General features: G+C 49.3%; 1 protein-coding gene across 2 annotated transcripts in view; it reads right to left on the reverse strand.

Moving 5' to 3' along the window:
* MLLT6 (MLLT6, PHD finger containing) overlaps nucleotides 1-14,262 on the reverse strand; it is a 32,214-nt gene that overhangs the window by 17,682 nt on the left and 270 nt on the right. Inside the window, exons 2-10 of one of the 2 annotated variants that reach the window (XM_086864292.1) lie at nucleotides 10,459-10,538; nucleotides 9,267-9,321; nucleotides 7,856-7,965; nucleotides 6,864-6,967; nucleotides 5,719-5,812; nucleotides 4,619-4,723; nucleotides 3,587-3,685; nucleotides 2,104-2,278; nucleotides 890-1,450 (exon numbers count right to left, since the gene is read on the reverse strand). In XM_086864292.1, the coding sequence (XP_086720418.1) occupies nucleotides 890-1,450; nucleotides 2,104-2,278; nucleotides 3,587-3,685; nucleotides 4,619-4,723; nucleotides 5,719-5,812; nucleotides 6,864-6,967; nucleotides 7,856-7,965; nucleotides 9,267-9,321; nucleotides 10,459-10,538 (1,383 nt within the window). Of the gene's footprint in view, nucleotides 1-889; nucleotides 1,451-2,103; nucleotides 2,279-3,586; nucleotides 3,686-4,618; nucleotides 4,727-5,718; nucleotides 5,813-6,863; nucleotides 6,968-7,855; nucleotides 7,966-9,266; nucleotides 9,322-10,458; nucleotides 10,539-14,262 lie in introns of both variants that reach the window. The other variant, XM_086864291.1, reaches the window with a different exon arrangement.

The following is a 14,262-nucleotide window of genomic DNA, read 5'->3' on the forward strand; positions in this document are numbered from 1 at the left end:
CTTTCCCATCTGCATTAACCCTTTCCTGCCTGATATCACAGCAGTTCCCAGCCCAGTATCCCTTCCCAGTCCAGGGAAGGGGCTCCACTGGGAGCTCTGGGAATTACTGGAAGTTCCTGGGAGTTCCTGGTGCCTCCCAGCCCCGCTGGATGTGGGAACACCGGGATGAGAAGTTTTGTTTCCATACGAGGCGGGTTAAACGGAACCACTCTAGAGAGCCCCCGGCGTGGGGTCCCGGAATATTCCCAGTTTTATCCAGCTGGGAATTCAGCCCTGGCCGGGAGTGGAGGAGACAAAAGGGGTTGGGATGTTCCCAGCTCGGATCTGCACCCCAAATTTCGGGAAGCTGATCTGGGGGGGAAATTCCGGGGTGAAGGCTGGGATGGAACAAGATGCGGATTTTTATGGATTCAAGGGACAGAGCTCCGTGCAGGCAGGTCTGGACACGGCTCAATGTGCTGGAAAATTCTGGAAAAGGCTGGGAAAGGATGGAAAATTCTGCAAAGCAATGGAAAAGGCTGGAAAATTCTGGAAAAGGCTGGGAAAGCCTAGAAAAAAAACGGGGGAATTCTAGGAAAATCTGGAAAATTCTGGAGAAGTCTGCAAATGCTGGAAAAGGCTGGAAAACTGTGGAAAAGTCTGGAAAATTCTAGAAAAGGCTGGGAAAGTCTGGGAAAATTCACAAAGCAATGGAAAAGGCTGGGCAATGCTGGAAAATTCTAGAAAATTCCAGAAAAAGCTGGGAAGTTCTGGAAAAGGGTTGGGAATTCTGGAAAAGGCTGGAAAATTATGGAAAAGGCTGGAAAGTTGTGTAAAGGGCTGGAAAATTCCGGAACTTTCTGGCAAAGGGCCCTCAGCACACGCACGGATCCCTCAAGGGAGGACACACCTGAGCCCAGCAGCGGCGACTCCACGCTGAGGCTGGGCAGACTCCCAGGATGGCCAAAACTCCGGGATGAATTCCCGACGCTGGAGCTGACGAGGGATCCCCCGGAGAAGGGCGAGGACGAGGTGGAGGTGGATCCGGCCAGCTGAGCCCCCAGAACCTCTTTCCCTTTGCCCGCCTTGGGCCTGCCGGGGCCGTGCTTGTTCTTCTTGCTGCCCTTGTGCTTCTTCTCCTTGAGGCCTTCGCCTTCCTCGGCACCCAGTGGCGGCATCCGCTTGTGGCCGGCCGTGGATCCGGCCGCGGAGCCTCCGGAACCTTTGTAATCCACGGGGGAAGCGTCGCGGGCTCGCGGCGGGGCCGCGGCCGAGGTGGAGAAGCGCATGACGGAGCCGAAGCCGGAGAAGATCACCTTCTGCTCGAAGGCGTCGGTCTTGGCAGCCTCGGAGAGCGGCGAGCAGCGCGAGGATGAGGCGGAGCCGGAGGCTTTGCGGAATTTCTCGTCCTCCTGCTCCAGTTTGGGGAAGGGCAGCAGGTCCTGGGAGGCGGGAAGGCCGCAGGAGGAGCCTGAGGGAAGGGAAGAGCTCAGAGGGCAGCGAGCAGGGCACGGCAGGGGGGCTGGTGCTTCATCGTGCTGCTCTTCCTCTTCCTTCATCATCAGGAACTTCCCTTCCTTGATCTCCTCTTCCTCATCCTTCATCCCGCTCCTCTTCCTCACCCGCCTTTTCCTCATCCTTCATCCTGCTCCTCTTCCTCCTCCCTCATCCCTCTCCTCTTCTTCACTCTCCTCTTCCTCATCCTTCATCCCTCTCCTCTTCCTCCTCCTTCATCACAGGGTACTTCCCTTCTTCACTCTCCTCTTTCCTCATCCTTCATCCTGCTCCTCTTCCTCCTCCCTTATCCCTCTCCCCTTCCTCGCTCTCCTTTTCCTCATCCTTCATCACCAGGAACTTCCCTTCTTCACTCTCCTCTTCCTCATCCTTCATCCCACTCCTCTTCCTCCTCCCTTATCCCTCTCCCCTTCCTCACTCTCCTTTTCCTCATCCTTCATCCCTCTCTTTCTGTCCTTCATCCCTCTCCCCTTCCTCGCTCTCCTCTCCCTCCTCCTTCATCCTTCCCCTCTCCCTCCTCCTCCTCTTCCTCCTTATTCATCCTCCCCCCTTCATCTTTCCCATCCTCCTCCTTCCTCCTCCCTCCCTCCTCCTCCTCCTCCTCCTCACCCGCTGCCTGGAAGGTTCCTCCGGGCGCGGCCGTTCCGAAGCCTCCGGAGCTTTTCCCGCTTCCCGTCTTCTTCCCCTTGTGGCTGCTGCCGTGGCCGGAGCATTTCCTGCCCTTGGCTTCGGGCCGGGCCAGCTCCGAGCTCTCCTTGGGAGCCTCGTGGTGGCCACCGGAGCCCTGGGGGAGGCCATGGGGTCACCTCGGGATTTTCCCCATTCTCCTGATTTTCCCCGAGTTTCCTGATTTTTTTCCTGATTTTCATGATATTTCCCTATTTTTCCCAATTTTTCCCGATTTCCCCCCAGTTTTTTTCTGATCTTTCCCGATTTTTCCTGATTTTTCCCGATTTTCCCCAATTTTTCCCAATTTTTCCCTATTTTTCCCAATTTTCATCGATTTTTCCCGATTTTTCCCAATTTTTCCCAATTTTTCCCAATTTTCCCCGTTTTTTCCTGATTTTCCCCCATTTCCCCTGATTTTCCTGATTTCCCCTGATTTTCCCACTTTTTCAAGATTTCCCCAACTTCCCCATTTTTCCTGAATTTTCCCAATTTTCCTAATTGTTCCCTGATTTGTCCCGAGTTTCCTGATTTTCCCCAATTTTCCCCAATTTCCCCCAATTTTCCCGATTTTTCCAGATCTTCCCAATTTTCCCTATTTCCTCAATTTTCCTGATTCTGCCCGATTTTCCTGATTTCCCCAATTTTTTCCTGCTTTTCCCAAATTTGCTCCCTCCAGAGCAGGAAAGCTGCTTGGGAATGGCACCGGGAATGGATCCCAGGGAACCGCAGGGAATTCCGGAGGGAAGGGAGCCGAGTCTCCAGCTCCAAAATCCTCCGGAATTTGGCTGCGATTCCATCGGGGAATTTGGATTCCTGCTTCAGGTGTGCTGCTCCCAGCACCCCCATCCCACCAGCGGATTTCCTTGGGAATGGGATGGGATCAGGGATTCCTGGGAGGAATTTCCAGGGAATTCAGGGAATATCCGCTGGGTGTTTTGGGGAGGAGAGAGGGAACCAGCTCAAGGAACAACAGGAAAACGGGAATAAACAGGGCAGGAGGAAAACGCTGGAAGTGGGAATTGAAGGAAAAGCCCACTGGGAATCAACTGGAATTGGCTGGAATTTTGTGCAGGAGGAGCAGATTTTCCTGCCCTTTTTCCCAGTTTTTTGGCCGGATTTTCCTGCCCCTTTTCCCAGTTTTTTGGCTGGATTTTCCTGCCCCTTTTCCCAGTTTTTTGGCTGGATTTTCCTGCCCCTTTTCCCAGTTTTTTGGCCGGATTTTCCTGCCCCTTTTCCCAGTTTTTTGGCCGGATTTTGCTGCCCCTTTTCCCAGTTTTTTGGCTGGATTTTCCTGCCCTTTCTCCCGGTTTTTTGGCCGGATTTTGCTGCCCCTTTTCCCAGTTTTTTGGCTGGATTTCCTGGGTGGATTTTCCTGCCCATTCCCAGTTTTTTGATGGATTTTCCCATCCGATGGATCCGGTACCTTCTCGGCAGCCACGGCCGGGGGCGCTGGGGGGAGGCTGCTGGGGGACTCCGGCCGCTTCTTGTGCTTCTGCTTTGGCCTCTCCTTGTCCTTGCGGCTCTGGAAAAAACACCGGGAGCCTCTGGAATGCCGGAATTCCCAGTGCTGGGAAGGGCGGTGCCAGATCCCATCAAGGCATCCAAATAAATCCCCATTCCTGCAGTTTTCCAGAGGCAGATCCCATAAATAGATCCCTGTTCCCATTGTTTTCCAGCAGAGATCCCATAAAGAAATCCGAATAAATCCCGATTCCTGCTGTTTTCCATTGGCAGATCCCAGAAATAAATCCATATAAATCCCTATTCCCATTTTTTTCCAGAGGTCAGTCACAGAAATTAATCCAAATAAATCCTGATTCCCATTGTTTTCCAGCTGAGATCCCATAAAGAAATCCAAATAAATCCCTATTCCCACTGTTTTCCAGCACAGATCCCGCAAAATCTGCACCCATCCAGGGGCAGGAAAAATCCTTTATTCCTCTCCCGCTTCCCTCAGATCCCAAATCCCAAAAAAAACCCCCCAAATCCTGGATTTTGGGGCTATTTTTGGGAATAAAACCAACCCCACACAAACCCTGGGCTCTGGCTCTCACATTCCCAGCTGCTTCTCCTGGAAATCCCAAAGAAAATTGGATTTCTGGGATCCCGGAGCTGTTTTTTAGGACCAGAAGAATTAAAAATTTCCATCCCAGCCAGACATGGCTCCTAAATAATTCCTTTATCCAGAAAAACCTTTTCCAGAGGTGGATTTAATCCCTTTTCCCGGATAATCCGATCCAAACCATTCCCAAATTCCCACAAATTCATTTTCATCCCGAAAATCCCCCCTCGCTGGCCAAAAAACCAGAATTTTTTACCCATGGAAACTTCAAATCCGAGGGGAAAACCCCCGGGGTTTTGAGGTTGAAAGCCGCCTTCGCCTCCTGGATTGAGGAAATCCAGGGAATTTGGGGAATTTGGAGGAATTTTTGGGAATTTTGGGAATTTTCCTGACCTTTTTTGGCCGCTCGTGGTGGGACAGGTGCTTTTCCTGGGTGGGAGACGCCGAGCGGCTCCGCCGGCCCGGGATGAAGGAGCTGCTCCCGGAATGGCGCGAGGTCTTCTGAGGGAATCCGGGATGGGAGGTGGGAAAAGGGCGGAAAAGAGGGAAAAGGGGAAAGGAAGGAGGAGAAAGGGGGGAAAAAGGGGGGGAAAAGGGAAAAAAAGGGGGGAAAAGGGAAAAAAAGGGGGGAAAAGTGGGAAAAAAGAGGGAAAATGGGAATGAAAGGAGGGAAAAAGGGAAGAAAAGAGGGAAAAGGGGGAAAAAAGAGGGAAAAGGGAGAAAAGAGTGGGAAAAGGGGAAAGAAAAGATGGGAGAAGGGAAAAAGAAGAGGGGAAAAGGGGAAAAAAGGGGAAAGGGGAAGAAAAGAGGGAAAATGGAAATGAAAGGAAGGAAAAGGGGAAGAAAAGAGGGAAAATGGGGAAAAAAGAGGGAAAATGGGAAAAAAGAGGGGAAAGGGAGAAAAGAGTGGGAAAAGGGGAAAGAAAAGATGGGAAAAGGGAAAAAGAAGAGGGGAAAAGGGGAAAAAAGGGGAAAGGGGAAGAAAAGAGGGAAAATGGAAATGAAAGGAAGGAAAAGGGGAAGAAAGAGGGAAAATGGGGAAAAAAGAGGGAAAATGGGAAAAAAGAGGGGAAAGGGAGAAAAGAGTGGGAAAAGGGGAAAGAAAAGATGGGAAAAGGGAAAAAGAAGAGGGGAAAAGGGGAAAAAAGAGGGGAAAGGGGAAAAAAAGAGGGGAAAGGGGAAGAAAAGAGGGGAAAGGGGAAGAGGGAAAAGGGGAAAGAAAAGATGGAAAACGGGAAAAAGAAGAGGGAAAAGGGGGGAAAAAAGAGGGGAAAGGGGAAAGAAAAGAGGGAAAAGGGAGAAAAGAATGGGAAAAGGGGAAAGAAAAGATGGAAAAAGGGAAAACATTATTCCCTAAATAAATAAAAACGCCCTCAATAAACGGAATTCCTGAAACAAATGGAATTGCCGAAAGAAATAAAAATTCCCGGAAGGAATAAAAATTCCCGAAAGCGACAGAATGTCCCGGAATCCCGGGAATTCCCGGCGCTCACCATCTTGTTGAAGTGGTATTTGCAGTAGCCGCAGTATTTGACGTTGTCCACTTCCAGCACCTCCTCCTCGCACAGCAGCCCGGCCATCTGCGCGCTGCCGCGGGAAACGGGAACAGCGGGAAAGGCGGTGGGAAAACAGAGAAAATCAGCGGGAAAATCGGTGGGAAAACAGGGAAAAATCAGTGGGGAAATCAGTGGGGAAACAGGGAAAATCAGTGGGGAAATCGGTGGGGAAATAGGGAAAATCAGCGGGAAAATCGGTGGGGAAAGAGGAAAAATCAGTGGGAAAATTGGTGGGGAAATAGGGAAAATGAGTGGGAAAAACAGTGGGGAAATAGGGAAAATCAGCAGGAAAATCAGTGGGAAAATTGGTGGGAAAATCATCAGGAAAATCGGTGGGAAAATCAGCAGGGAAACAGGGAATATCAGTGGGAAAATCAGCAGGAAAAGCAGCAGGAAAATCAGTGGGAAAATCGGTGGGGAAACAGGGGAAATCAGCGGGAAAATCAGCAGGAAAATCAGCAGGGAAACAGGGAAAATCAGTGGGAAAATCAGTGGGACATTGGGAAAATCAGTGGGAAAATCAGTGGGGAAACAGGGAAAATCAGTGGGAAAATTAGCGGGAAAACAAACAGGGAAAACCAGGCGAATCAGTGGGAAAACAGTGAAAAAATGGGAAAATCAATGGGAAAATAAGGAAGAACCAGGGAAAATTGGAAGGAAAATAAGGGAAAACGGGGGAAAACCCAAACCCCACAACCCTCAGGGGTTGTGAACATTCCAGAGGTTCCGACAGAATTCCCAAACTTCCAGAACTCTCTGGAAAAACCTCCTGGGCCAGGAGAAAGAGGCAATTCCAGCCCTAAATAACCCCGGGCGGGGGGGGGGGGGAATCAACCCCAAACCCCAAAACCCTCAGGGAACAAGACCCCAAATCCAGATCAGGGGAATGAACATTCCATTGGTTCCGACAGAATTCCTTGGAAACTTTGGGAACTCCTTGGGCCTCCATAAGCCAGGAGAAAGTGACAATTCCGGCCTTAAATAACCCCAAACCCAGAACCCCCGGGGAATGAGACCCCAAATCCAGGGCAGGGCATGAGGAGGGGAGGAACATTCCAGAGGCGAATTCCCGGGAATCTCACCAGGTGACGTGGAAGGCCTGGCGGCAGCCGTGGCGGTTGCAGGCCATGCAGGCCCCGGAGGCCGCTTTGCTCTCCCGGCCCTGCTCCTCGCAGATGTAGCAGGTCTGGGATCCAGGAATTAAAAAAAAAAAGCGGGAAAAGCCACGTTTTCCATGAGGAAAAGCCTCCAGGAATTCCTAAATCTCATGGAATGCGTTGGGTCGGGAGGGATTTTGAAGCTCAGCGGATTCCGACCCGGCTCCCTCCCTCCCACATTCCGTTGTGTCGCTCCGATGAAGGAACTTCTGGGATATTGAGGAATTTCTGAGGGATTTCTATGAAAATTCCGGGATATTCCTTGGTGGGATACACGAAACTTCTCCTTTTTTCCCTAAAATCCCAACTGTGCCATCGGATCCAACATGGAATTCCATGGATCCAGTCAGCTCCGGTCGTTCCACCCAGAAATTCCTCAAATTCCCATTTTTTTTTCCCCAAACTCATCCAGATATGGAGGATCCAACACAGAATTCAATGGATACAGTTGGTTCTGATTGTTCCACCAAGAAATTCCTGAAATTCCCATTTTCTTCCCCAAAACCCAACTGTCCCATTGGAACCAAAACGGAATTCTATGGATCCAGTCAGCTCCGGTTGTTCCACCAAGAAATTCCTCAAATTCCCATTCTTTCCCCCAAACCCATCCAAATATGGAGGATCCAACACAAAATTCCATGGATCCAGCTGGCTCCAGTCATTCCACCAAAAAATTCTTCAAATTCCCATTCTTTCCCCCAAACCCATCCAAATATGGAAAATCCAACACAAAATTCCATGGATCCAGCTGGCTCCAGTCATTCCACCATGAAATTCCTGAAATTCCATCGATTTGGGGAACACAGAGAAGCCCCAAAAATTTCCTGGCAAAGGCAGGGATTTCCTTGGTTTTTAAGGGAATCCCAGCGGCTGGTGGGGTCGGGATGATCCCAGAATCCCGAAATCCCGGATTTTACCTTGTTGAAGCGGTCGTGGGGGACGTACTGGAGCACGATGGGCTCCATGGTGAGCACGTTGGCAAACTGCACCTCGGGGATGTACAGGGCACACACCACGTGGGCCCAGCCTGGAAAAGGAAGAGAAAAATGGGAATTCGGTCCAGGAATCCCAAAAAAAAAAAAAAAAAAGCTCCGTGCCAAAAAAAGTTTTGGTCCCAAAAAAAATGGCTGTTCCAAAAAAACCTACATGTTGGAAATGCTGCTGGTGCCAAAAAAATTCTGTCCTAAAAGAGTTCTGTGCCAAAAGAAGTGTCTGTTCCTGAAAAAACCCTGCATCCCAAAAAACCCACATCCCAAAAAACCCTTTATCCCAAAAACCCTTTATCCCAAAAAACCCTTTATTCCCAAAAACCTGCATCCCAAAAAACCCTTTATTCCCAAAAACCCACATCCCAAAAAAACCTTTATTCCCAAAAACCTGCATCCCAAAAAAGTCTTCATCCCAAAAACCCTGCATCCCAAAAAACCCTTTATTCTCAAAAACCTGCATCCCAAAAGTCTTCATCCCAAAAAACCTGCATCCCAAAAAACCTGCATCCCAAAAAAGTCTTCATCCCAAAAAACCCACATCCCAAAAAACTTGCATCCAAAAAAAGCTGCATCCCAAAAAAGTCTTCATCCCAAAAAAGCTGAATTCCAAAAAAACTCTTCATCCTAAAACACCTGCATCCCAAAAAACCCTTCATCCCAAAAATACCTGCATCCCAAAAAACCTCAATGCCAAGAAAACCTCTGTCCCATAAAAAAAACTCCTTCCATCCCAAAAAAATCATCCATGAGAAGGAAAATTCATCCCAGAAAAAACTCCATTCCCAAAAGAAACTTCCTTCCCAAGATCCCAAAAAGTGTCTATCCCAAAAAAACCCTTCCATCCCAAAAAAAAACTCCATCCCAAAAAACCTTCCATCCCAAAAAACCTTCCATCCCATAAAAAACTCCATCCCGAAAAATCTTCATCCCAGAAAAATCCTCCATCCCCAGAAATCCCTTGATCCCAAAAACACCCCAAAAATCCTCCATCCCAAAAAAAAGGATCCAGGGAAAACCTCCAGGGAACGGTGCCTGAGAAGAATCCAGGGAAAAGCTCATTTATTTATGGAGCCGGGAGCTCGGATCCGCGGAAATCCCGAGGAATTCCAGCAGGAAAATCCCGCATGGAAAAACCCCTGGGATGGGGCCTGGATCCCGTTAAAATCCCGTGGATCGGGAAACGATTCCAGCGGGATCAACCCCAAAATTCCGGAATTTTGGGCTGGTTTTGATGCCAAGCCGAGCTCGGGTGGGGAAAAAATTCCTTTCCAGGGAGTGAATTTGTTGGGAAAAATCACGGAGAGCGGAATTCCGGGTGGGAATATCGGAAAATACTCACCGCCGTTGTCCGTGCGTTTCAGGGCTCCGTCCTTGTGGGGACACAGCTCGCACCTCTGGAATGGAGCAAAAAGTGGGAAAATCAAGGGAATTTCATGGGAAAAAAATTCCCAATTGATGGCAAAATTGAATCGTTAAATTTGAAATTGAATACGTAAAATTTGAAATTGATCGGTACAACTGAAAATTTATTTTATCAATATTTTTATTTTATTTTATTTTATTTTATTTTATTTTATTTTATTTTATTTTATTTTATTTTATTTTACTTTATTTTACTTTATTTTATTTCATTTTATTTTACTTTATTTAATTTAATTTAATTTAATTTAATTTTATTTAATTTAATTTAATTTAATTTAATTTTATTTTATTTTATTTTATTTTATTTTATTTTATTTTATTATTTATTTATTTTATTGATATTTTTATTAATATCGATACATAGAAATATTTTATTTAACCAATAAAATTAAAAATTAACGGGTAATAACTGAAAATTAATCGATAAAATTCAAACTCAATCGACACAATTGAAAATCAATCGATAGAATTCAAACTTAATCGATGCAATTGAAAATTAATTGATACAATTTCAATTTCCTGGGTAAAATAGAAATTTAATTGATAGAATTGAAATTTAATCAATAAAATTCAAAATTAATCTATTACATTGAAAATTGATCAGTAAAATTAAAAGCTCAGCGGTACAATTGAAAATTAATCAATAAAAATTGAAATTTAATCAATAAAAATTGAAATTTAATCAATAAAAATTGAAATTTCATGGATGAAATAGAAATTTAATTGATGCAACTGAAACTTAATAATCGACACAAATTAATTAATTATAAGCGACACAATTGAATTAATTGACCCAATTGAAAATTAACCAGTGAAAATTTCAATTTGGTGGCTAAAACAGAAATTTAATTGACACAATTAAAAATTAATCCATAAAACCCAAAAATTAATTGACAAAATTTCAAATTAACCTATAAAAAATTCAAATTATGTGGATAAAATAGGAATTCAATCCATAAAATTCCAAATTAATCGATGCAATCGAAACTCAATCGATCCATTTCAAAGTTAACTGGCGCAATTGAAAATTAATTAATAATTGAAAATCAATAAAATATTAATTTTTAATATAAAAATTCGGATCCCATCCAGGATTTTTCCATACTCACCACCCTGGCTGCTCTTTCCTGGGATTCGCATTTCCGGCAGAACCAGGGGCCGGTGGGAACCTGGACAATTCCATAACAAGCTGGGAAAAAAAGGGAAAAAAAATAAAAATTCCAGATTAAACCGTTTTAAAATCAATTTATTGTCGGTTTCTCAGGGATTTAAAAACGTTTGGAGCAGCCTAGAAAATTCCCTGTCCATGGAAAAGCCGGATGAGCTTTAAGATCTTTTCTGATCCCGACAATTCCGTGATTCCAAAATTAAAAAAAAAATTGCATCCATAACATTTAAAATTCACTTTTTCCGGTCAGTTCAGCTCTTCCCAGGAATTCTGGGGATTCATTTGTTCAATTCCATGGCCGGAATGAAAAATTCCTGGAATTCCTGGAAATCTGGCCCAAACTGGAATGGAACCGGTCAGGAATTGCAGAATTGGAATTCTTCACCTCCCACCTCCCACTGCTGACCCGAGAATGATAAAAAATGTGGATTTTGATGGATTTTATGGATAATACGGAACCCCAAAAACATAATTTGGATTAAAATCCTAATTGGCGCCAGGAGGGGAATTATCCCAGAGAGAATCCCACCCAAAATTCTCATTTCTTTCCCCGTTTTCCCCATTTTCCCTGGTTTGTTTTTTTTTTTTTTCCTTTGGGAATAAAACCCTCCCCAGATCCGGGAGGAGCCCCGAGGGTTTCTTGTTGAGGTTTGAGCTATTTTGGGAATAAAAACCTCCCCGAAGCCGCCGGGGCTGGGCGGGGATCCAAAAGGGAATCCCCACATCCTGCAGGGCCCCCCGAAACCCCAAATGAACTCCTCGAGCTTCCCATGGGCACAGAGCGAGGATCCGAGATTGTTCCTGAGCCTCTGGAACTGTTCCTGATCTTCTGGAATTGTTCCCGACCCTCTGGATCTGTTCCTGACCCTCTGGAACTGTTCCTGATCTTCTGGAATTGTTCCCGACCCTCTGGATCTGTTCCCGATCCTCTGGAATTGTTCCCGACCCTCTGGAACTGTTCCTGATCTTCTGGAAATGCTCCCGACCCTCTGGAATTGTTCCTGATCTTCTGGAATTGTTCCCGACCCTCTGGAACTGTTCCTGATCTTCTGGAACTGCTCCCGACCCTCTGGAACTGCTCCTGATCTTCTGGAATTGCTCCTGATCTTCTGGAATTGTTCCCGACCCTCTGGAACTGCTCCCGACCCTCTGGAACTGTTCCCGACCCTCTGGAACCGCTCCTGATCCTCTGGAAATGTTCTGGAAAATATGGAACTGTTCCTGCCCCTCTGGATCTGTTCCCGAAAATCTGAAACTCTTCCTGACCCTCAGAATTGGCTCCTGAAAATCTGAAACTGTTCTTGAAAATCTGGAACTGCTCCCGACCCTCTGGAATTGCTCCCGACCCTCTGGAATTCTTCCCGATCCTCTGGAACTGTTCCTGACCCTCTGGAACTGTTCCTGATCTTCTGGAACTGCTCCCGACCCTCTGGAATTGTTCCGAACCCTCTGGAATTGTTCCCGACCCTCTGGAACTGCTTCCGACCCTCTGGAATTGTTCTTGATCTTCTGGAATTGTTCCCGACCCTCTGGAATTCTTCCTGATCCTCTGGAACTGTTCCTGACCCTCTGGAACTGCTCCTGATCTTCTGGAAATGCTCCTGACCCTCTGGAATTGTTCCCGACCCTCTGGATCTGTTCCTGAAAATCTGAAATTCTTCCTGACCCTCAGAAATGGTTCTTTAAAATCTGAAACTGTTCTTGAAAATCTGGAACTGCTCCCGACCCTCTGGAATTGTTCCGAACCCTCTGGAATTGTTCCCGACCCTCTGGAACTGCTCCCGACCCTCTGGAATTGTTCTGAACCCTCTGGAACTGCTCCTGACCCTCTGGAATTGTTCCCGACCCTCTGGAATTCTTCCTGATCCTCTGGAACTGTTCCTGACCCTCTGGAACTGCTCCTGATCTTCTGGAAATGCTCCTGACCCTCTGGAATTGTTCCCGACCCTCTGGATCTGTTCCTGAAAATCTGAAATTCTTCCTGACCCTCAGAAATGGTTCTTTAAAATCTGAAACTGTTCTTGAAAATCTGGAACTGCTCCCGACCCTCTGGAATTGTTCCCGACCCTCTGGAATTGTTCCCGACCCTCTGGAACTGCTCCCGACCCTCTGGAATTGTTCCAAACCCTCTGGAATTGTTCCCGACCCTCTGGAACTGCTCCCGACCCTCTGGAACTGCCCCCACCGCCACACAAAACCGTTCCTATCAATTTTGGGAATGTCCCTGAAGAAGCCGGAGCAGCGGGGGCCGGACGGAGCCGCTCTCCAGGTTCATCCTGGTGGTGAGGATGGGGCAGAACCGGGAGCAGCGGAACGGGACCGGGAGTTGGTGCTGGGGGGGCACCGCCAGGGCTGGGAACCCCCAGCGGGTTTTGGTGTCCCAAAAAAAGCCGTGGATGTCCCCGGAACCCCGGGAGTGTCCCCGGCCAGGCTGGACGCTGGGAGGGGAGGGGACAGCGGGAGGTGACCCCGGGTGGGATTTGGGGTCCTTCACCCCAAACATCCCTGAGCCCACAGCCCCGAGAGCAGCACGGCCCCGGTGGGGTCACCTGTGGTGTCACCCGTGGGGTCACCTGTGGGGTCACCTGTAGTGTCACCCGTGGTGTCACCCGTGGGGTCACCTGTAAGGTCACCTCGTGGGTCACCCGTGGGGTCACCTCGGTCACCGGCCGGGGCTGCAGCCACGGACTCGCCAAAACCAGGGAAAGCAACAGAGCCCGAGGGCCACAAGCCCTGAGGCTGACAGCGGGACACACGGACAGCAGGACACACGGACAGGGGGACACACGGACTGACGGACACACGGACAGGGGGACACACGGACTGAGGGACACACGGACAGGGGCACACACGGACAGAACCGGACCCATGGACAGAACCAGACCCACGAACACAGCCGGCCCCACGGACAGAACCAGCCCCACGGACAGAACCGGCCCCACGGACACAGCCGGACACACGGACAGAACCAGCCCCACGGACAGAACCGGCCCCACGAACACAGCCGGACCCACGGACACAGCCGGACACACGGACAGAACCGGCCCCACGGACAGAACCGGCCCCACGGACAGAACCGGCCCCACGGACACAGCCGGACCCACAGACACAGCCGGACACACGGACAGAACCGGCCCCACGGACACAGCGAGCTCCGGGAGGGAGGAGCGGGAGCCGCGCCGGGAAATGGCCGGGATGGCAGAGCCGGGCGAGGAGCGCGGCCCCGGCGGCCCCGAACCCTCCGCGCGTTCCGGAGCCACCGAGCGGGGCCCGCCGCGCCCCGGGCCGGCCGCCAGCACCCATCGGAACCCGCATTTTGTTCCGTTCCCCGAGCCCAGGAGAAACTTTCCGGGCCCGCTACCGCGCGCTGGGGGCGGGCTCGGAGTCATTTAAAATGCAAATGGCCCGTGCGGCCGGGAGCAGCGGGAGGAGGCGGAGGAGGAGGAGGAGAAGGAGGAGGAGGAGGAGGAGGAGGGCTGCCTTCCTCCCTCCCTGCCCTCGCAGGAGGCAGCTCCGGGCCCCGCCGCCCCCTCCGGGGCTTCCCCGGAGCCCCCCCCCGGCACCCCCGGCCCGGGCTGGGGGCGGCAGCACCGCCACCCCCCCTTCCCCTCCCCGCTGAACAGGGAGGGGGCACCGGAGAAACCCCCCCGGTGGCGACCCCCCCCTCCCCGCTCCTCCCCCGCCGTGTCCCCGTTGTGTCGCCCCCTCCCCGGCCGCGCCACCTCGGCGGCGACACCGTTATTTG

The sequence above is a fragment of the Cyanistes caeruleus genome, chromosome 27 (assembly GCF_971803275.1).
Source record: "Cyanistes caeruleus chromosome 27, bCyaCae1.hap1.1, whole genome shotgun sequence".
In the NCBI taxonomy this organism is placed as follows: domain Eukaryota; kingdom Metazoa; phylum Chordata; class Aves; order Passeriformes; family Paridae; genus Cyanistes; species Cyanistes caeruleus.